General features: G+C 41.7%; 1 protein-coding gene and 1 long non-coding RNA gene across 2 annotated transcripts in view; one reads left to right on the top strand and one right to left on the bottom strand.

The window, feature by feature from the left end:
• Positions 1-3,124: 3,124 nt before the first annotated feature.
• On the bottom strand, positions 3,125-10,243 carry LOC122459887. Its single transcript, XR_006280845.1, has 4 exons — positions 10,101-10,243; positions 4,469-4,562; positions 4,011-4,096; positions 3,125-3,520 (listed from the first exon to the last, which is right to left on the bottom strand). It is a non-coding gene; the product is annotated as an uncharacterized LOC122459887 (long non-coding RNA).
• A 1,290-nt stretch (positions 10,244-11,533) lies between these two features.
• The window catches only part of ZNF827 (zinc finger protein 827), a 138,770-nt gene continuing 127,146 nt past the window's right edge, over positions 11,534-23,157 (top strand). The window contains exon 1 of the mRNA XM_038400842.2: positions 11,534-12,126. Within this exon, the coding sequence (XP_038256770.1) occupies positions 12,084-12,126 (43 nt within the window). The 5' untranslated portion in view covers positions 11,534-12,083. The remainder of the gene's footprint in view (positions 12,127-23,157) is intronic.

Here is a 23,157-nt window from a genome sequence, read left to right as displayed (position 1 = left end):
TCGACAAATGGCTCATCAAGGGCCGCTCCAGGTCTCAAGTGGAGGCACAAGTCAATTTCATAAGAATGACGTTCAACAAACTGGGCCTCCTTCTGAACAAGGGGAAATCAATGCTGTCCCCTGTTCAGTGGATGCAGTTTATAGGGGTAGTACTGGACTTGACACAAGTCAGGGCACACCTCCCGGAAGCAACTTTTCGGTCCCTTGGCAACATCATACGAGATCTCAGGAAGTTCCCCACCATCACAGCAAGGAATTGCCTGAAACTCCTGGGACACATGGCAGTTTATGCCTGCGTAGTACAGCATGCCAGCCTCAGACTTCGACCTCTTCAGTCGTGGCTAGCATCAGTGTATCGGCCAGTCCGGGACAGCTTGGACAGGATCATAACCCTGCCTTGGCAGGTACTCAATTCCCTCCTGTGGTGGCTTGACCCACGGGTAGTATGTGCAGGGGTCCCCTTCACCAGCCCCCAGTTGTATCTCTCACTAGTGATGGATGTATCAACCTTGGGCTGGAGAGTACATTTGGGAGACCTCAAGACACAAGGCCTCTGATCTCAGGTGGAACTTTCTCTCCACATCAGTGTCAGAGAGCTGAGAGTGATGCACCTTGTGTGCCAGACTTTCCAAGCCCACTTGACAGGGAGATGTGTATCAGTTATGACAGACAACACCATGGCAATGTTTTATATCAACAAACAGGTGGGTGCACATTCCTCTCCCCTGTGCCAGGAAGCCCTCATGCTGTGGGACTTCTGTGTAGAGCATTTGATACACTTGCAAGCATCGTACCTCTCTGGAGTACAGAACGAGTTGGCAGATTATCTCAGTAGGTTGTTCCATGGTCACGAGTGGTCCCTTTGCCCAGACATTGCAAACTCAATCTTCCATCACTGCAGTTTTCCCCATATAGATCTGTTCGCCATGCAACACAACAGGAAGTGCCAGCAGATTTGCTCCTTCCTGAATCACAACCCAGGCTCCATCGCAAATGCGTTCCTCCTCCAATGGGAGGAGGCTATCCTATACACGTTTCTGCCTATCCCTCTTGTTCACAAGGTGCTCCTCGAGATACGGAGGGAACAAGCTTTGGTGATATTGATAGCCCCAGCCTGGCCTCACCAGCACTGGTACACATCACTCCTGGAAATGTCCATGGAAGCTCCAGTTACCTTGCTGCTCTTCCCGGACATACTAACTCAGGATCACGATCATCTCCAGCACCTGAACCTTGAGTTGCTGTACCTCATGGCATGGAAGCTCCATGGCTGAACCTGACAGAGCTCTCTTGCTTGGACCCAGTTAGACAAGTCCTCTTTGGCAGTAGAAAGCCCTCTACCAGGGCTACCTACCTTGCGAAGTGGAAGAGATTTTCAATCTGGTCAGCGCAGCATCATTGATCCCTGATGCTTGCCTCTATAGCACTCATACTGGACTACCTTCTCCATCTCAAGCAGCAGGGGCTGTCCATGTCATCAGTAAAGGTTCACTTGGCTCCATCTCTGCCTTCCATCCAGGCGCAGAGGGCCAGTCAGTCGTCGCCAACCCTCTGGTCAGCCGTTTCCTCAAAGGGCTCAACAGGCTATACCCACAAGTCAGACAGCCGGTCCCGGGTTGGGACCTCAACTTGGTCCTTTCCAAACTGACGGGGCTGCCCTTCAGACTGCTGGTGACATGCTCCCTGCTATACCTCTCGTACAAGGCGGCATTTCTGGTGGCAATAACCTCAGCCAGGAGGGTGTCTGAGCTCAAGGCCTAGCATCAGAGCCCCCTTACACCATGTTCTATGAGGACAAGGTTCAGCTCAGGCCACATCCAGCTTTCCTCCTGACTCACTTCAACCAGGACATCTTCCTCCCAGTGTTCTATCCTAAACCACACTCAAGCAATAGGGAGCAGAGGCTCCACTTGCTGGATGTCTGCAGAGCATTAGAGAAAACAAGGCTGTTTTGAAAGTTCTTCCAACTATTCATGGCTGTGGCAGACAGAATGAAGGGTCTTCCTGTCTCCTCTCAACAAATTTCTTCGTGGATCACGTCTTGCAGCCGAGAGTGTTACAACCTGGCGGGGTACCTGCCACTCCAATCACTGTGCACTCCACCAGGGCACAGGCCTCTTCAACGGCTTTCCTGTCTCAGGTTCCTACCCAGGAAATATGCAGAGCAGCGATGTGGTCCTCCATACACACTTTCACCACACATTATGCAATTACCCAGCAGGCCAGAGAAGACGCGGCCTTTGGTAGAGCAGTACTCCAAACAGTGGACAACTCTGACCCCACCTCCGGAACTTAAGCTTGTGATTCACCTGATTGATTGATTGATTGGAATTGACATGAACAAGCACTCAAAGAAGAGTTACTTACCTTCTCATAACTGTTATTCTTCAAGATGTGTTGTTCTTGTCCATTCCAATACCCACCCTTCTTCCCCTCTGTCAGAATACCCAGTAAGAAGGAACTGAGGGTAGGATCAGCAATGCCCTATATTGGGTGCCATGAAGGCACGACTCCAGGGGGCTCCCAGGCCGACCTGACAGATACTGCTAGGGGAAAAATCTTTTGGCTGTCATGCATGCGGCGCACGCACACCTGATTAGAATGGACATGAAGAACACATCTCGAAGAGCAACAGTTACGAGAAGGTGAGTAACTGTTTTATCCCTGCCCCGAAGGACTCATATTCTACTCCCTCAGTCTTCCTTCCAACACTTCTCCTTCACACCCTTTATCAACTGAACACTGAGTAGCTTGCTATATTTTTCCTTTTAAATATCAGAAAGAAACTCCCTCTGTTCCTGCTTTAAACCCAGGAATATTTTTCTTCCTTAATTCACCTTCAGCTTGGCACCCTTTACATCTCTCTCCTCCAGCTTTAATTTCCCTTGAAAATCTATCACTGACCTCATCTCCTTGAACAAAAGCACCCCCAACATCATAAACACGCTGCTCCCCTGCCAAACTCACTTGATGCCACCTGCTCTGTATACATGCTCTTAGGGGAAAATAAAAGAATGAGACAAAAGGGTTTGTCACTCAATTGGCAGATGTGAGTTTTGCATTAGCCAGAGGCCATCTGACTTAGTCTTAATGACCAGAAGACAGCAAGAATGGAATACAAAATGTAAAAAATACAACAGCTTTATTTGTTTTCTCATTAGATGTAGTACAATCCAACAACACTCTCACAAATGGGTGTGTGTGTGTAAATAAGAGCTTTAACAACACAGTTCTGTCTTGCTCAACCCTACTGCCTCATTAGATGCGCACTCTCTTATTCTGCTGGTCTGGGACCCCCCCTTACCAATCAGTGACTTTTAAAATATATGCTGGTAGCTCCTCCCCAATCTGGCCCCAGGGTTGGGGAGTTCTTTTTTTCCATCCTCTTTCAAACCATCCACTGATTTGACTGATGCAAAATCCTACACAAATGTGTGAAAGGATGGAGACAGAAGCAATCCTGTCCTCAGAAACTCTTCCTGCTTCTGTATCTCTAATTTTCTCTTCAGAGAAATATACTCTAAAGTCACAAAAATGAAAAGGAGTTAGTTGTTGCAGATGTAAAAAGGAACAAACCAGATGCATGCTTTACTGTTCTGGTAAATCACATTGCTTTCCACTACATTCCTTCTCCCAACCTTCATGTGTACACTGCTTATTTAGAACAAGATTTTGTAGGGTAGTAGAGGGACAAAAAGCCACACTGCACAATTCTCCTCCTTAACCTGCCCACATTGCTGCTCCAGGTATGGGAGCAGAGGAAGCTGAATGGGGCCGTATTCCTGTCTGTAAGTGAGAATATATTACTCCTTGCTGAAAGCCATTATCTATGTTGAGCAGTACTGTAGGCCAGGAGTAGTCCTACTGAAATCAATTGGAAGATGTCATATATGCAGCTTAAGGTACTACTGACTATAAGTAAGGGAATCAGAATCTGGCCTGAATAAATAAGAGAAAACAAATGAAGAAAAACAAGGAGAGCAAAAGACTGAATTGATGCATGTACTTACCAATTAATGTTTGTTTCCATGAAGAAAGAAGGCTCCATTAGGTTATCATGGTGGCCAATATACTCCAGGCAGTTTAAAGCCGGATACTTATTGGTAAAAAAAAAAAAGAGGATTGCAGAGATGAAGTGGAAATGTGGATCAATAAGAAAGAGAATTTAAATTCAGGTTGGGTAGTGATAGGCATATTTTCCATATGTTTAGATGGTAGTCAGGAATAGAAACCTTCAGTTCTATGCTTGGCTCTGTCATGGAAATGCTTTGTGACGTTGGTAAGTCACTTCCTTTTTCTGTGCCTCAGTTTCCCCATATGTCAAATTGGGATAATGGTATTTATCCTTCTTTGTAAAGGACTTTGAGATCTATGGATCAGAAGAGGTAAGTATTCTTATTAAGAAGAAAAGGAAAAAGATCAAATCTTGAGTATGCAGTCTGTCAGGTATAAAATCTGAGTACTGTACCTGCTCCCTTTTCAGTTTGTCTTCACTTGTCATGTTGCAACTTCATTTAGATTGTAAATTCTTCATAGAAGAATCATCTACTACACTGTGGGCACTGTTTAAATAACAATAATTACTACATTTTGTTATCAAGAAGATCATAAATCAACAGGGATTTCATGATAAATGTTCTGATTTAACAGTTCAAACAAAGGAAGTTTGATGTTAAGAGTTAGGGGGAGATGGGCAGTGAAATACCTTGTTAGTAATAAGTAATAAATGCTGTGGAATATCTGTGTTTGGGTAAACTAATCCTAATTCCAAATACCCAATATTACATGTAGGAATGGAAGAAACTAGTGATTCAGCATTTTATGCTTCCTTTTCCCTGTTTTAAATACTGGTCTTCAGGTACCCCACATCTGTCTTGGGACTCAGAATCTCTGGGATATCTCTTCCTTCCTAAACCAATAAGTCTGCATGTACTGTTCAAACTGTTCAGATATATGGTGCTCAAACTGTTTCTTTAAAGAGAAAGTAGGGGGATTAGGTTATATCTAGGACTGGCTACTTTTTGAGAGATAGCAGTTCCTTGTTGGGTAGTGCTGTTTAGTGCAACCACTCAGGTAAAGGGGACAACTTGTTGTGTTTGGCTCGTCCTGCTACGCACTGCTGATATTTTCACTGCAATTTTGGCATAAGAGGTGTGCCATCACCATAGAAGCTCTTCAGTGGTTGGGATAGTGCTGTGGGAAAAGTAAGAAGTTGCAGTAATAATTATTCTTAACTGCTACAGCTAATCAAACAACATTTTTTGTTTGGGTAATGCCCCTTTAACAGGAAAAGGAATGAAATGTTGGAGTCGGAAGTTTTCTGTAAGGTTCTATGTTAGTTGTGAATGACAGTTGAGGGCTGGCAGTTATAAATTATGAGATTTGAATATAAAACAAAAAAATCAGTGTTTTGTTTTGCCTCTTTTAATTTTTTTTCACCTTTTAAAAGGAAGTCACTCACCCCCGGTTTTTGTGTGACCATTTTAAGGTCAAGATTCAAACTGAAATACATACAAAAATGCAGCTTCCCTATTCTCTGATTGGAGGGCGCTCCATTTACCTTCCCCTCTACCCCGAGGTGTGGGGACATACCATTCTATTCCCCTCTATCTACCTCCCTAGCTACACAAGATAGGAAGCTGCACCACTCATGCTCCCTTACACAGTCTCCTGCCCTCTCCCCCATTCATATTACCTTCCCTTCCCTCATGCCATATTCCCCAGCACTCCACTCAGTCACCCGCCTGCTCAGTGCCCGCTGCAACTCTTCTCAAGCCCTTCATACTTCCACACCCTTTCAGTCTGCCTCTTGCTCCCCATATCATCCCTCTTCAGAGCTGCCAAGTATTGTGCTACTCCGTGCATGACATTTTATGCAAATTATTTAATTAGTTAATTTTTATCTATCTAAATAATTTGCAAATGGCCAGAAACATCAAGTTTAAAAACACTAGATGGGTTTAGTGGTGGCAAAAGGCATTGGCTAGAGAGTAAACGTCCACTGAGCAGTAGGAGCAGGTATGAGAAGGCAGAATCTTATTCCTTGCATTTCCCAAAGAGAGGGGACACTGATTCTATGATGCCTCACTCGTTGCCTCCCCTCTGCTGCTCCACGTGCTGGGGAAAGCAGAGAGCACCCAGAGGAGAGGACAAATGATACGTCTACACTGCAAAATTAAACAACTCACAGCAGTGAGTCTCAGGGCCCAGGTTTACAGACTCAGGCTTGCACAACAGCACCAAAAATAGCAGTGTAGATGTTCCTGCTCCAGCTGGAGTTCAGGGTGTGAGACCCACCCCCTTCACAGGGTTTCAGAGAAGTATAATAGGTACATGTGGCGTGATTGTCCTTCTCAGAAGCCATGCTAGTTGTCCCATAATATATCATCTTAATCTACGTTTTTTATTTTATATTTTTCTTCACTACTCTGCTTTCTTTGTGTCACTGGAGTGGTGTAAAGGGGATGGACACTGGCCTCATCTCCCAACAGGGGATAAGAAGCCATTTTCTACACCCTCCTTTCCCCTATGCCCTACACCCTGGTGTAGGACTGGTATCAGGGCAGAGAGGGTGTGTGAGCAGAGCAAAATCCCCAACTGGCAGTCAGTCCCTTAGGAACTATTGCCACTTCTCAGGGGTTAGAGCAGTCTCAAGTAAGCTCTCCTGCCCCTCAGCATTGACACAAAATCAACCAGAGAAGCAAGAAGTAGTAATTGGTTGAGAAGCCCACACCTCCTATGCTGCACTGAACATAGCTATGGCCAAGCAGAGAGTCTTGCCCTAAATGATCACAGTTTGGAAGTCAAATCAGTGGCCAACAAAATGTTAACTTAAAGCAAAATGGCAAGAGTGAAAACTCTGGGCCTAATTCTGATCTAACTTACACCAGGGTAACACTGTTGTAGAGTCATTAACTTGAATGGAGTTACTTCTAACATGCAAGATCAAAATCAGGACCTATGTTTGTCTATCTGTCCAGACTGGGGACTGCAGCAATCCAGAGTTAAGTATATACATTAAAAATGTTGTCACTCACAAAATCCTTCCTTAGAACAACAAAAATGTTTGAAATGCAGTCCAAATCTCCTGGCTTGCCAAATTTGCAGGGGCATATACCCATGGAGATTTAAGATCAGTCACCGTGCATGGATCTTATTAATATTGATTTTTTAATAGAAATTGGGCTCTGTATCATCTGCTATATGCAGAGACTGTAGTATTCAAACAGCAGCAAAATGTAAATGCCACCATTATTGTAAAGAGTACATGCTAACATTTGCATAGCAGCTAACGGTATTTTGTGGCATTGTTACTGCAAAACAATTCATGCTAGTTCATTTGCCAGGTTTTGTTAGAGACACTTGCAAAAACCAGTTGTGCTTTGGATGTTAGATATCAGCATGGCATACTGTGCTTTTCCTTCTTTGTGGCTTTCAGCTCTAGATCTATGAGTGTGCAGAATATATTGAAATTTACAACAATTTTGATCTTTGAGCACTTCCAAGAGAGTTATTTCAATGTACTATCTGCTCACAAGCATGGTGCAGATGCTTAAGAGTGAGAGAAGTGGCATTGGTGCAGATCTCTGATTTCAGAGAAGAACTCTGTATTGGGTTGTTATAGTGAGCTCACAAACAATGCACTTTTTTGTTTTTGTTAAATAAATGTACTTAGAGATGTTAGGGTGGTAGTCTTTGGGGGAAGGCAGGGTGTGTAGTCTGTTTAAAAACTAAAGCAGGGGACTGAATGGGTTAGAACTGATGAGCTACACAGCTTTTCACCTTTGGGTGGTTCTTCATAATCTGTTCCTAGGCGATCATGATCAAAAATTGATGCCTGTTCATTGGCATCTGTGAAACAAATTAGTAGCCTCACCAGTTGTTGTTAACTTTTCTATTGTTCGTTATTTAAAAAAAAAATTACACAGTGCTATTCCTTTGCATAGGAAATCAATGGGATTTAGGCACCTAAATATCTTTGACAATCTGGTCCTACTGTTCAGTGTGGTGCCATTGACATCAGTAGTGGTAGAGAGAAGATGAGTTTGAGACAGAGCTTGAGGGATGGCCTTCTAGAGTGGGTGGGATAATCGATGTATGCTTGGTGGTAAATGCTATACTTGATAATAAGGTAAGGGTTATGAAGATTAGGCCTATAGGTAAGATTAGATTGTAATATCGTCTTCTTTGCCCCGCAAAATTACAATTTTAATAAAACAAAACTGGACACCATTTCAGTAGAGCCTTGGAAACCTGATTAGCATTCATATTATACATGAACACACACTCAGCTGGCCTGACAGAACAGTTTGGGGCAGATTAAAGATCATACTTCTTGAAATTGCTACTGGGGTGATCCACTTATTATTAGTAGTATTGCTTCACAGGGGGCCCAAGATTTGCTTACACTGGCTTTGCTTTTCATAACCACTGAATTCCCCTTTTTGTTTTGTTTTGTTTTGTTTTGTTTTGTTTTTTGTTGTTTTGTTTAAATCAGGGCCCTGGGAAAAAATGGATTGTAAGGTAGAAAAATAAGAACATAAGAATGGTCATACTGGGTCAGACCAATGGTCCATCCAGCCCAGTATCTTGTCTTCCAACAGTGTCTGGTGCCACATGTTTCAGGGAATGAACAAAACAGGGCAATTATCAAATGATCCATCCCTTGTCGTCCAGTTCCAGCTTCTGGCCGAAATGTTAGCCTACCATTCTTAGGTGTCTCATTAATAACTCTTTCAGGCACCCATCATATTGTTGGCACTATACAAATAATGTCATATTACACAAATATAGAGCCCAGGCAGTTAGAATGCTATGTCTGTGGATAGACTGAAGTGGATATTCAGTTGAAGGTTCCAAGGATGTAATATCAACAGAGTATTCCATTTATGCTGTTACATAATGTATGACTTTGCGGCAGACACCTACTATTCATGCCTCAGTTTCCTCATCTGTCAAATGCTTACTTTAGCCACAAGGATTTACTGAGGCTGTATTAATTCATGTCTGTAACAAGGTTTGTGGTTTGGAAGATGATGTAGCCATGGAAAGTATTAACTGTAATTGATTATTAGTAGGGCCTGCAGATGGAATTCATTTTTTATATTATTTAGACAACAAAAAGACTTGTCATTGTTTTGTGTTCATATATCAGGTTCAAAGGATCTGAGAAATCTCAGAAATGTGGTCAGTTGAATTTTTTCAGCATTTTAAAATATTTCAGCCATTACTATCATGATGGAAGTTGAATACAAAAATTGCATAGTATTAGTCATATCATCTGCCCTATGCCAATAAGCAAACGTTAAGACTGTTGCTGCATCTCTGATTTTCATGTTTTGCTTAGAAAATGCAGCATGTTATATTTGTCTAAGACCCATGCAATATTTATGTACAATACAATTAGGCAAGAAAGAACAAAAAGTTAAGTTGTCCCTATATGGGTTATTCACACACACACACACAGGACTAGAAACCCTACAAGTTTGGATTTATAGTTTCTGCTGGATAGTTTGTTCAAGATATAGGATTTCTTCCTCCATGGAACAGAATTAGGATTTGGTCTCAAAAACCTTTGGATCACTGAAGTTCTACACTGGCCCTCTGCTACTGTAGTGCTTGCCAGTCCCCATGACCCTACAGCTCTTTCAAGGGATCTGTGTCCTTATAATGTCTCTGATTGCTGCAGCCACCTACACTCTCCTAAAGGGGGTTTCAAATGAGGGACAGGAAATTGGCATACTGTAATTAATGCTGACACTGTCTGTTAATTTGTGCCAGAAATCCATGTGGGAGGGGTAGAGGTGATATTGCAGAAAGCAACAGTCCTCACACCCCATCCTCTCCTGAGCAGTGACAATATCCTAGAGCCAGCACTCCCTCCCTATGTGAATCCACTATGCTATGGTCTCCGTTATTGCAGGGAACATTTGGATAGAAGAGCAGTCCTAGTCAGAAAGCCTGTGTAGTTCAGTGCAAAAAGAGCTGCATATGGGGTATATTTTAAAAACAGTACAAGGGCACAACTTCTATTAATTTTAACAAAAGGTATTTAACTAAAGTCCCACACATTTAGGCATTAATATTAAGGAAGGGTTCACCTGCCAAGATGTGGATTATAACGAAGGGTATTTTATGACATTGTTAGTACACATTATTATTTTATATAATATGTTTAGGAAACAGCACAGTCTGGAGAACTGAGTCCAGGACCTAAGAACTGAGGAACTCCTGCTCTGCCATTAATAGGATTTGGCCTTGGGCAAGTATTTTAACCTTTCTGTATCTTAGTTTTTCCGGCTGTAAAATGGATATAAAGGTATTACTAAATTACCCCACAGGATTGTTATATTAAGTAATAAATGAGTGTACTGTGCTTCAAAGAGGTAGTGTTCCTCACTATTTCTGTGTATCCATCTAACTGTACCTAATATGTGAGCATTTTGAAGTGAGCAGGATAAAATGTAATGTGATAAAATGATGAGTCAGATTGTCAAAAGCAAAAATCCAAAAAGGTATATATAGCAGAATAATGCATTTTTTTTATTTTTACTATCTCTGACTCATGATTTATATTATGCATTCTACTAGTTCAAAGTTTCCTTTCACAAAGAGAAAGCTATATGAAACAGCTGTGCTTCAAACCATTTTACTTCAAATGTAGTAGCAGGTTTTAGAGTTTAAATCATTAACAACCTCTTAGTGAACTTTTATCCAAATGACTGCAAGTCACAAAGAGAACACTTCTCTTTCACCAACTACCTTTTGTGCTTTAGTGAGACCTAGTCCCTTTTTTATTTTTTTCCTCCTCCTTCATGTGTTTCTTTGAAGAAAGATGTGTGATTTCTGAAGTAATGAAAGTAGGTATCAGTTAATGAAAACTGCTATACTGGGTTCTTAATGCACATTGGAATTGCTTCAGGATAAAGCTCATATACCTGCTTTACAGCAAGAAAAAAGTAAATTTCAGAAGTCAAGATTGCTGTGTGCACTGTCAGAGCATTATGTAGCAGTTAAACCATCCATTGGGGTGATCTAATCTTGATCCCCCCCTTTTTGTCAAGGAGTTGTGATTTGCATGCTGACTGCATTTTTTCATATTTTTAACTGCACTAGGGATTTTTTAAACCTGGTATTACATTATTGCATCAGTGCAGTTATTTATCCATCACCCTTTTTGTTCTTTCCCCATATAATAATTTATTTTTCAGAGGGGGGAGGGGAAAGAGGTTATCCACACCTTTCCCCAATGAATTTCAATTGAAATTAACTACACAAGCTGTTTCTCTTTCTCCAAACATCCCATAGAATTCTCTTTAAAAGCGGGTAATTTTTCCTCCCCCCCCCAACCCCCCTCCCACTTTAATCAGATGTGTTTTAAAAAGTAATCAATTATTTTATTTGGTTTTATAGGAAACGTGACTGAATTGCAATGTGAATGGTCGACACATAAACTCCCCCCCCGCCCCCCTTCAGATCGAAGACAACTGGGCAAATAATTTAGGAATTGCATCCTCCCCTTGTGAACCCTTCCTAAACGGAGCGCTTGCAATTCGGTGTCTAAAGTACAGCCTGGGAGCCTGGGGGCACCTTCCTCTTTGCTCTACCTCTGTGTGTCTGTCTCTCTTTCCAGCCTGTGTGTGAGCTGGGAGCTCGGCTGCCGCCGCTGCCCTTTGATCCCTGCATTAGTGTTAGTTAGGGGCTTGGAGACACACAGGGAGCAGCCATAGACACCGCCGCACCAGCCCTCATTATTGACACCGCACATAGCACACACTCGCTCTCCCACAGATTAGATCCATTCCCATTGAAGAATATTGCGACCGGGGACAAGCCAGGTGCACGACCGGGGGAGGGGGAGCGGGGGGGACGAAAGAAAGAAAAGGGGGAAAGCAAAAGAAACCCCCCCCCCCTTCTCGTTGGCTCCAGGAAAACCAGCTTCAATCCCATTCCCCAGCAGAAGAGGAAACCCCCCGCTACCGGCCGCCCCCCCCCGGCCCCCGCTTTGTGCCTGCCTTTGCCCCCCTTTGGTTTTATTTGATCTCCCATTAAACCAAGGAGGAGAATGTGAAAAAAGGGGGAAAATGCCCAGGAGGAAGCAGGAGCAGCCCAAGCGCCTCTCTTCACGTAAGTGCCCCCTCTTTTGCCATTTTCTCCTTCCTTCTCTCCCTGTCTCCTTCCCCTCCGCAGCCGCCTCCGTTGTTTTGTGCATTAGTTTAGGGTTACAGAGGTGAAACTGACAAAGACACAGCCTGGGTTATTCCTCTTTTAGGTCTGAGCTAAGGCAGCCATGTTGGTGATGAACAGCCTTGTGCCCTTTTAATTTTTCCTCTCTCCCTCTCCTTTCCCCCCTGGCTTTGCTGCCTTCGCCCTCTCCCCCCCCCTCCTCTCCGCTGATTGCGCGTTTGTGCGGGAGTGCGGGTTTCTCCCGGGGGCCGGCCGGGGGGCTCTTTTATTGGGGTGGGGAGGGGGGGTGGCACTGGAGGGGAAGCGGCTGCTGGCGTCTTGTGCGGAATCAATCGAGAGGTCCGTCTCCGGCTAAAGGTTGCGGCTGGGCTTGTCGGCCCCGGAGCCGGGGAGGGCGAGGCGGGGAGCGGCCGAGGAGGGCACGAGGGGTGGGGGATCCCCACACACGGAGCCGGGGCGGCTGCTGCGGGAGGGGGGAGGGGGAGGCAGGGGGCAGATCGTGGCATGCGAGGTCCCTGCAGAGCAAGGGAGGCGGCGGCAGCAGCGGGAGGCAGCAGGGGGGCTGCTCCTGGCCGCAATAAAATGAAGGGTCAGACGAGCCAGGCTAGACTCAGGCTTCGGTGCTGCTGCCCCAGCCTTGGGAAGCAGAGCTCGGGACTAAAGGGCATCGCAGCCCTCCTAGCCTGCAGGCTACGCATTGACACAGAGCTCACGCTCCCCCGGCTCCTTTTCTGCCCCCTCCCCCATTTTTTCCTCTTTGCAAAACAGTTAACTTTTCTTCCTCTCTCCTTGCATTAAGCGATCGGATGCTATCGAGCGAGGCAGAGGGGGGAAGAAAACCTATAAATATCGTGCCCCGGCGTGGCGTTAGGGTCGGTCTAAGGAGAGCGGGGGGGGGGGAGATTTAGGGGTCATTTTTCTGTCTCCCGCACATATGTTCAGTGCCTGTCTGCAGCCCCTCCTCGCTGTGCCCCAGGGTTCAGTGTCTGGTGAGAGCTGAACTGCTTATGTGTCAAAGCCATGGTCGGTCACCTGAAGTTCACCAGGGAGGGGGAGGGTTAAGGTTGTGGTACATGGTGTGCTGTGTTTTTTCCGCTGCAGACAGAGCGCGATCGATTACCTCTCTCCATATATTTTTAGCTATCGGGGAAGGGGTTTGAGGCACCGCTTCCCCTCCTAGCCCTTTACCACCTCCCGGACACTGTTAACCTGGTACATTAGCCAACGCAGAGGTGGGGGAAGAAATGGCACTTGCAGTTCCACAAATATTTCTCTCTCCCTTTCTTTCCGCTGGAGCCGACTCACAGGGCTTGGGGTTGTGTGTGTGTGTGTGTGTTTTATTTGCCCCTGTACAGTCCTTTCACTGTCTGCCCGCTAGAGGATCTGAGTCTGAAACACACACACACAGAGAGAGAGAGAGAGAGAATTCCGCATATAGAAATCTATCTAGTTCAGGAAGCTTGCACAAGTGAGTTCATGAAAGTGCAGTGGTCTGTGTTTGCACCACTGCTGCTTTCCTCCAGTTCACTGATCTCTAATAAGGGAAAGAAGAGAGAGGAGGGGCGCTAATCTCTCCTTTATATGTATGATTTGGGTGTTGGCATGACCATCAAACTTCCACAAAATAATAACTTTGAGAATAGTGGTTGAGAAAACAAGATTTTAATTTAAAACTTTTTTGTGTGTGGGAGGGGGAGGGGGGACGGAAGGACGGCTGGTGAGGGCAGAAAATGCCTCTGGATTGACAGAGTTTAGAAATTGAGTTCTGTGTGTGCAGATCAGATAGCTTTGCAGGCAGCTGCAGACTGCCCTGCTGGTGACCTTGACCCTGACCTGGTGCCACTACCCACTGTTTCTCTAGGGCTGAGATGAAATTCAGTCTCCATTTTAGTTCACTTGGGGTGTGCCTCTCATGTGCACAGACCACTGGTAATTATGCTCAGTTTTATGTACTGGCTTTTCCTGACCCCTCAGGTTGCATGCTGTTACCCACTCACCCCCAGACTCCCTGCTCTAGTAAAGTAACATTTGCTGAACTGAGGAGCAATTGCCTTTGTTGAAGTACTGTGCAAATCTAGGTGTTTAAACACAGGGCCTAATTTGCAGAGCTTTTACACTAATTTTTGAGCTAAGTAGTGGGTTTTTTCCCTGATGTGTGCTGTATGCACTAGATTTTTCTAAACTAAGGTCACTTTTGCTTGGTGGGATTTATATTTTTATAGACAAATTGCACTGGATTAAAATATATTCTTGGAAAATAATGTATTGGGTAATTCAGTAAGAATTGTATAAATGCTGTTATGCATTCAAAGGGTCCTACAGAGTTAGAAAATGTCTTGGGAGTGCATTGCAATTAGTTTGCAAATGCTATAAATAGTGACTTTTGTGACATTTTAGTGTTAACATGTACTCAATGTAAAATATATTTTGATTTTAAGGTTCAAATTGATTTTAGCAATATGTTTCCTAGATAAACAGTATTTACATATTTCATTCCAAAAGATCCCCAAATCTGAAACTGCAGTAGGAGAATGTTAAGGTTGCATAGTTAAGCACTAAAGTCTGGAAATGAAATAGTTAAGAATGTACTCACAACCTTAACTCTTCCATCCATTATGCATTTACATTATGATAAAGTCTTTATTTACATAACTTGCTAATTCTTAAATGCAATATAATATACATATATTGTTGTGTATCTAAGGTTGCTATGTATGACATATGGGCCAGACAGAGTGTATTAAAGTGAATTATATGGAAAATAGACAGTAAAACATTGTCACATAGCATACTACAGGTTAACTATAACAGAGAATGTAGTGAAAATTTGTTGACGTACCTAGTATACTTAAAGGTGTAACTTTTCTAATATAAATTGTCCTGTTGACTTTAATAGGATTTCATATAGGATTAGTCTTGTCTATAAATTTAAGCACATATGTAAGTACTGTATTTTCAGGACCTACGCCCTAGTTATTTCTTAGTTAACAGTCTTATTCCTTGAATTGCATTTAAGGAAGTCTGTATTGTCCATCAAAAGAAATTGCAGCAGAATAATACATGGTTACTGGCTAATGCCACAATTCTGTACTTACAGAAACTGACCACAGTTTAAACCACTTGCATGTGTAAAGTTACAAGTATTTGCAAGGTTGGGGCCTCAATTATTAAAACACATGCCTCAGAGAGAAAGAGTATAAAAAATTTATCAAAGTTATACTGGACCATTACAACAATTAAAATAGTGTAAATATTTAAAATATTTAAATATCTAAAAATAGGAGAATGAAAACAATTACAAGATGGTAGCCATGTGTTTCTAAGGTTGTAGAATAAAAAGTATATCATGTTGTTTTGAGAAACAGTATTGCCTATTTTTGGTGTGTTTTTTTTTTTTATGAACAAGAAATTCCATAATTAAAGTTTTTAGTTAGACACTGCCAGAATGCCTACCTCCCCCACCTTACAAAACACAGTGAATGCTTCTCTCCTACTTTTAAAGGTGTAAATGAATAAGGCTAAGGTTTAACAAATTGCTGTGGAGCCCGTGGCTCAGTCGCTACCCATGCTCACTAAATTTTCCACAGCCATGTGTAGCATAGTCTTTCTTAATTTACAAACCTAGTTATAATACCTTTATTAAAAACTTGCCATGCATGTGGAGAGTGTGGTTTTCAAATGCTCATAACTCACATAAATCAATCAGTTTCAACTGGAACACTCAAAGGCTGTCTCCTCAATGAGGGATATTTCCATAGCATAGCTACTTCAGTGCTTAAAGATAATTAAAAGAAAAAGTTGTAGGTGTGTTTTATAATGGAGAAAATATTTTCTTGTTTACTTCCTTTCTTCCTTCCCTCATTTTGAATTGTTTTTTCTTGGACTTTCCAACAAAAATTCACTTTCTGGCAGAAAGTGGAAACATGCCTTACTGGAAACATGGCAGTCTGAAAAGTGAGAGTTTCAGAAAGTACTGAGGCTTGAAACAGGTGATTAGAATGTCAACTTTCAAGTCACCTTTACTATAGCAGTCACTATTGCTTTGACTTTAATTCAGTTTCAAGGGTGCAAAATGCACAAGAAGTGCAAAATGCAAACTAGTAGACTGATGTTATATAATAAGTGCAAACTAAATTATAAGACTGATCTGGACAATGCCCTCCTAAATGTTAAATGGCTATTGTCTGAGGAATGTATTTAATCAATTACTAACTTCAATATAACTCTGAATTTATTTTGCTAATTAAGTAAATGTAATTGTGGCATTATATTGGTACAAACAGCATAGTTGAATTTTTAGGAGGAGCCTCAAAACTGTTCAGTCATCATGCCTAGGATACAGTCCTGAACATTCCCTTATACAAAGGGTTCTCAAACTGGGGGTCGGGACCCCTCAGGGGGTCGCGAGGTTATTACATGGGGGGGGGTCACGAGATGTCAGCCTCCAGCATTTATAATGGTGTTAAATATATAAACAAGTGTTTTTAATTTATAAGGGGGGTCGCACTCAGAGGCTTGCTATGTGAAAGGTGTCACCAGTACAATAGTTTGAGAACCACTGCCTTATACTATTCTGAAACTGAATTTCAACTGACTCATATTCTACACCTAATTTACCGCATGTTCCATTTAGCCTTTTGTTATCTCATTTTTTGTTGTAGTAATTTATTGACAAAGAGTGTAACGAAAATTTTGCTAGATAAATTCAATATTATTTAAAGTTTCTTTCTTTTTCCTCTTTCTATTCTTTGTTTGTTTGGGGATTTGATAGTTTGAGACTACAGTAGGCATTATGGATGGGACTTTCAAAAGGCTCCCTATACGTCACAACATACGTCTTTTGCCTTCGTGCAGGAATCTAGAGCTGCCTGTGAAAAGGGCTTTTATCAGCAACAGGAGTCTCTCTTTTAACAAATTTGTTAGTCTCTAAGGTGCCACAAGTACTCCTTTTCTTTTTGCGAATACAGACTAACACGGCTGCTACTCTGAAACCTGTCTCTTTTAACAGTATTTATTACCTTACCAGCAGACATCACATGTACATGGAGAAGCTTTTAACATAGTTTCTATTTATTATTTTTAACCTCTTACCACTGCGGGGGTCATGGGATAGCTCATTGCTGACAAGAGAATACATGTAGTGAAAATTATTATTCTTAGTGAATTTGGGTTAATAATTTCATTGCTATCATCGTAGTTAACCTTGTGTTATTGTAGTGCATCTTTTACCAAAAGAGCAATGTGAGATGCATGCAGTGTTGTCTGCATTGCTCCACTTAAAAAAACATTGATCTTGTTTGGTCCCTCCCATTGTTTCCCATTGGGGAAGAAAGATCACATAAATAAAGTATGCCCAAATAAATTAGATACATACTTCAAACCACAAAAAGAAAAAGAATCAACCTCTTATGATTGTATTTTTAAAAATAATTTCTCAGCATTACACTGGGACACTAGTCAAAAGTCAGACAATGGTAATATGTGTCTTAGTGTTGTGCGATAGTACAAAACATTAATAAATCATGTTGCCAGAGCATAAATTAGACTGCCTAAGAGCCAGCTTTGGAGCTCACTGAGCCATGTACAATTTTAGGATCTTTTGAATGAAATTTGGGACAGGGTGGGGATGCAAATTAGCGTAAAGTACAAATGCAACTTTTAACAGCCCCAACAGAAGGAACCACTGTGGTGGAGTGGTGTGGAGGGTGGGTATGGAGACATCGGAACAGAATGCAATCTTTTAAATATATGAGAAAATTAATTTAACCTCACCTTTTGCAAAAGAGTGATTTTCTTTTCTTTTTCTTCTTTCATTCGTAAGAAGGTAGGGATGGAGGGAATTATGGAAATAAATAAAACCGAACAGCCAAGAGGAGCTGGTCTGTTCAGAATGAAGTATAAGTAATTTCCTATAATTTAATCAGACCAGATCCCAGAACAAGATAATGAGAGCGTGACCTACAAAAGAGAACTTTTGGAAGTTAAAAGGTTTTTTAGCATGAGGTTTCATAAGTCATGTGATTTGTCATGAAGCACCATATATGAGACTATTTTTGTTTTACCCCTATTGAAAGAAATCAGGATCTAGACATCAGTTTAGATGTTTATGAAGAGGTAATTTGGCTTACTCCTAGAATCCCTTCGCAGTTATATTTCAGTTAAACTACTGCACAGTCATACTTGAGTGTATTTTGTAAATAATGATGTTGTGCCCTGTTTCTGTTGTACCATTTTCTGTTGCCTAGTTTGCCAGGTGTAGTACTGTAATGAATACCATTTAGGTGTAAGTGTAAAAAACACTTCATGGTGTAAGGAGGCTGAAAGATCTACTGATATATTTTATAAGAAAATGTTTGCAAAAGCTTAGACTTCAAAGTAGCTAATGGTACATGTTGAACTCCAGTTTGAGGGTTTTCTCTTTTATTTTTTTCTCCTACAAGCAAGTCTTGTATTTTCATGCTAAGTTTGTAAATTACATTTTTATGGCATGAAAGCAAAGTATATGACTAGATGCTGAAGCAAAAAGTCCCAGGTAGGTGAATATTATCATTCCCTAAAGCCTACTTTTAGAGGGAATTTCTTCCACTAGAAAATAGTTTCATAAATTAAAATAATAAAACTTAGGCTTGATTCTGATCTTAGATACATGGGTACATGTTGCGGAGTATTTTGTAAAATCAGCTACTGGATCTACACACATACATTGCAGTGTAGCTGATTTTACAAAATGTTCAGTGATACACAGCCAGAGATCTGAGATAAGAATATGTCCTTTCTTTTCACAGATTGACTGAGGGTCATAGTTAAATGCAGTAAGTGTTATGCTCCCAAGAGGCAGTTTTTCTTTTCCAGATATATCTGTGTCAGCATGAACAGTCTGACTTCCTCTTGGGTCAAGACACTAAAGTTTTTTGGGTGCTTAATCTCAGTCAACTCAACAGAGGTGCAGTCCTGGCCCTTAAAGTTATTCCTATCCTACAGAGGATTTCCTGCTGTGCAATGTGATTTGATTGAATAATAGACTCCCTGGTTAAAATAAACAAAATACTCACTCTTTTTCTGCAGAACAGGTTGAATTTTAATACTCCAGACTGAGAAACAAAGAAGAGGAAAAAGCAGATTTCATGAAGCAGGGCCTTTTCTCCTTTTGTTCCAACACTTCGGCAGCACAAATGGAATGGGAGAGTGGGTAGAACTGATGAAGACTAACTTATGTAGCAGGCAAAAGCACAAGAAGAGAAGTTAGGTGTTAGGACAAACTATTTACAAGACCTGTGAGGAAACCAAATTCTCTTTTCCTTTGCTTCCTCCATCCCTGTCCCAAGTGCAGAAAAAGAGTAAGAATCAGGCCCTCCGTCACTAGTTGCCAGGTCTGCCTTTGAAATAGTGACCTAGATGTGAAATGTTCTGCCTGTAATTCAAAAGCTAGACAAAACACTGGAACTTGCACATAGGCTCCCTTTCCCTATATCTGAAGCAGGGGAGCAAATTCTAGGTCAAGGAAGGAGCTGGGAGAGGGATCTTCACACTTGTCAGTCAGGAGGCCTGGGATGGAGAAACCTGTAAGGAGCAGGAGCCTGGTGAAGGGAAGCCTCAGCTGAGTAGGGCCCTAGCCCTGGAGGAAGGGATATAAGGATGGCAAAGCCCTGGAGACAAAGACTAGACAAGACTTTGAGACTGAGTTGTTTTGAGCTGTTCTGAATCTGTTTCTGCGTTAACAAAGAAAAGCCCAGATCAAAGGAACTGGAACAGTGCACCAATGCAGTTGTTTGGGTCACTATTTCACTCTTCTTGCTGGTGGATCAGCATGCCAACTTACAAGAACATTTACCACTTACGGTAGAACTTCAGAGTTACAAACACCTTGGGAATGGAGGTTGTTTATAACTCTGAAATGTTTGTAATGCTGAACAAAATGCTATGGTGGTTCTTAAAAGTTTACAACTGAACAGTGACTTAATACAGCTTTGAAACTTTATTATGCAGAAGAAAAATGCTGCTTTTAACCATCTTAATTTAAATGAAACAAGCACAAAAACAGTTTCCTTACCTTGTCAAATCCTTTTTTTAAAATTTCCCTTTTTTTTTTTTTAGTAACTTACTTTTAACACAGTACTGAACTGTATTTGCTTTTTTTTGGTCTCTGCTGCTGCCTGATTGTGCACCTCCTATTCCAAATTAGGTATGTGGTCGACCGATCAGTTCTTAACTCTGAGGTTCTACTGTACTACACATTCTACTTGTAATGTAACTTCTTCTACCCTTGCATTTCTCATATTCTGGGTCCCTTACCAGTCGCCAGTGTAAGGTAGAGCAACCTTAGGGCTGTTATAATTTATACTCTGCTTCCCGTGGGCCCAGAACCAGTGCATTCTAAGCATACTCTGATTCATCCCTTTTTCTAGGAACTGACGTAGAACCCTTTTGCCACTTCTACACTGAGAAGGGAAACCCTCCGCACAGGGGCTATTCTGAGGGGGCATCTTCTGTCCACTTTTAATGTCCCTTTAAACTGGTGTAAAAGGGCCTTTGCAAAAAGTGTGAATCAGATTCTTGAACTCATTGTATTTGAAGGCAATTTAGTGGCCTGTATGAAATGAGTTGGTAAACTCAGTAGCGTTCCTAAAAGAGAAGTGTGCATATATATTTTTTAAAAGATCACACTTGGCACACTTGTTGACTGTCTCAACAGAGAAACCAAAGACTGGGCATGAAGAGGAAACTTCCCTCGCTCCTTGATGTGGTTCCCTCTAGGTCAGAGTTTAGATGCATTGTTAGGGCAGGATGGAGAAATGCATTGCTGCTGTTTATGCAGTACCTGTTCTGTGGGTAATTACAAGACTTTATTTTCCTGTATCAGGAAGTTGGGATGAAATCTAGATTCTCTTTAAAATAAAACAAGGTTTGAGAAAAGAAGGTCTTTTATTCAGTCCTAGAATGTTGATTGTATGACCTCTGAACTCTGTCAAGGGTCGAAAGCTGGGGCAGTGTCTTAAACAGCATGTTGAAGAGTGAGCAATGCCTATTCCACATGGAGAGGACTGCTTCACTGTTTTAGCTTATAACTATGAGTAGCTTCCTAATCCTCTCTTGTTTGGCTCTGCATGTTAACCCCAGCAATCCTCTCAGGGGCACAGAAAGCAGCTGTCTTTGGTAGAAAACACAGCACGACAAAACAAACACTTCTTGAAATTTCCCATAGATACGTACCAGAATGCCTTCACTGTGGGAAAAATTAAAAACACAAAGAACATAATTTACCATGTTCTAATCTGACTTTAGGAAACAGCAAAGTCATATTACAGTGAGCTAGATTTCTGTGACATTTATAGCATATAGGAGTAATTTCACCATCAAGAGGCAGGAACACAACAACCTGAAACCTTTGTCTCCGAACCCATGGGAATGCTACCAGTCTTAAAGTACCATGAGTGAGCAGGAGAGAGAACAAAAGTAAATATTTTAAATGGTAAATCAGATTCATATTATTTACAAGAGATATAGCAGTAGAAATTAAATTAGCAAAATGAAACACAAACCAATTAAAAACAAAAATCTCTGTTAGAGCTGCCATGCTGTCCTGATGTCACCTGTTATGCTTGAGTATTGCAGTGCATATGGTATATGAGATCATCTTTTACTTTGTGACCCCCTTGATAGAGGACGTGAGCACAATAGGGATAATTAAGGCTACTGTAGCAGCTTGAGCTTGTTTTGTTTATCTCAGCCTAAATACTATGGTAACAAGGTTTTTTTAATTGATTTCCTTGGTTGTTTTATTAGACTAATCACTTGAACAACCATTACAAAGCTAGTTTCTAGCAATAACTCCAAATACTATAGTAGCACTAGTAAGATTTAGTGTTTTGAATCATTACTGTAGAAAATTGTGGCGTTTTTATAAAAAGGAAACAATTAATTACAACAAACGCTCGATAGCTACTTTTTAAATTTTAAATATTTGAATAATTTCACTGAATTCAAATTAACTTTATTTTTAAATTACAACTTAAACCTAACAGCATTGTCATCTATGGGCCAGATTCACAGGCTCACTCTGCTCCTTTTGCATCGCTAAAATGATGCAACAGCATTGGAAGCTGCTTGTGCGTTCCTAGCTGGGGATGGTATTGGGGAGTTCCCAGTGGATCGAGAGCCACCAAAACTGTCTTTTATTTTTCTATCCTTCTACAGCCCAGTGTAGGGAGTGTGTCAGGGATGGAAAGGGGTAGAGAGGAGGGTGTGGTTGGAGCACTCAGCATTCCAGCTATCTGCAGCTAGTAAGCTGTTGCCAGCTGACCTAGGTTAGAGAAGTCCGTGAGCCTAAACAGAGTGTAAAGTGATACCTCTGTTTTGGGAGCTTTCTGGGTCAGGCTCAATGCCAGCTAAGATGAACTTTAAGGTTCATCTGGACAGCTTACAGGACAAGGGGCTTTAGATTTCAGGGGTTCTTGTTTTTCCTCTGGATCAACTAGGAACTTCTGTTGAGAGGCTACCCTTGCCCATTGGGCTAACACGTTGCAGGCTTCTTTTCTTTGCCCCTGGCTTAATCTTTGGTTGATATTGATACTGACAAGAACCTCTCTGAATACAGTGGGGGTCAGGAGAAATCTGCTCTCCAGTTTTCCTCTTCTGCCTCTCCTAAAAGAGTTAGCGTATAATAACCACTTGCTTCATTCCTGCAACTGATTATAAATCTTGTTCTGTTTCCATCTCTGGCCAGTGTTCATGATATCTTTTCTAGACCAGATGGAGAGGACATGGCATGTGATATTGACCAGTCTTTCCCTACAGATAAGGAAGCTGCATCATCATCCATTTCTCCTCTTGATAATATCATTTCGTCATCAGTGTCATTTCCTGATGACTACAACCTGTTTCAGGAATTGATAGTTCAAATGAGAGATTATTTGGAACTTGAGTCTACTGTGGTTCAGGAGAAGACACATTGTTTCTTTAATGTCTTGGAGA

Source organism: Dermochelys coriacea, chromosome 4 (genome assembly GCF_009764565.3).
Source record: "Dermochelys coriacea isolate rDerCor1 chromosome 4, rDerCor1.pri.v4, whole genome shotgun sequence".
In the NCBI taxonomy this organism is placed as follows: Eukaryota; Metazoa; Chordata; order Testudines; family Dermochelyidae; genus Dermochelys; species Dermochelys coriacea.
Note: the sequence above shows the minus strand (reverse complement) of the source record. Positions and strands in the feature narration are given on the sequence as shown.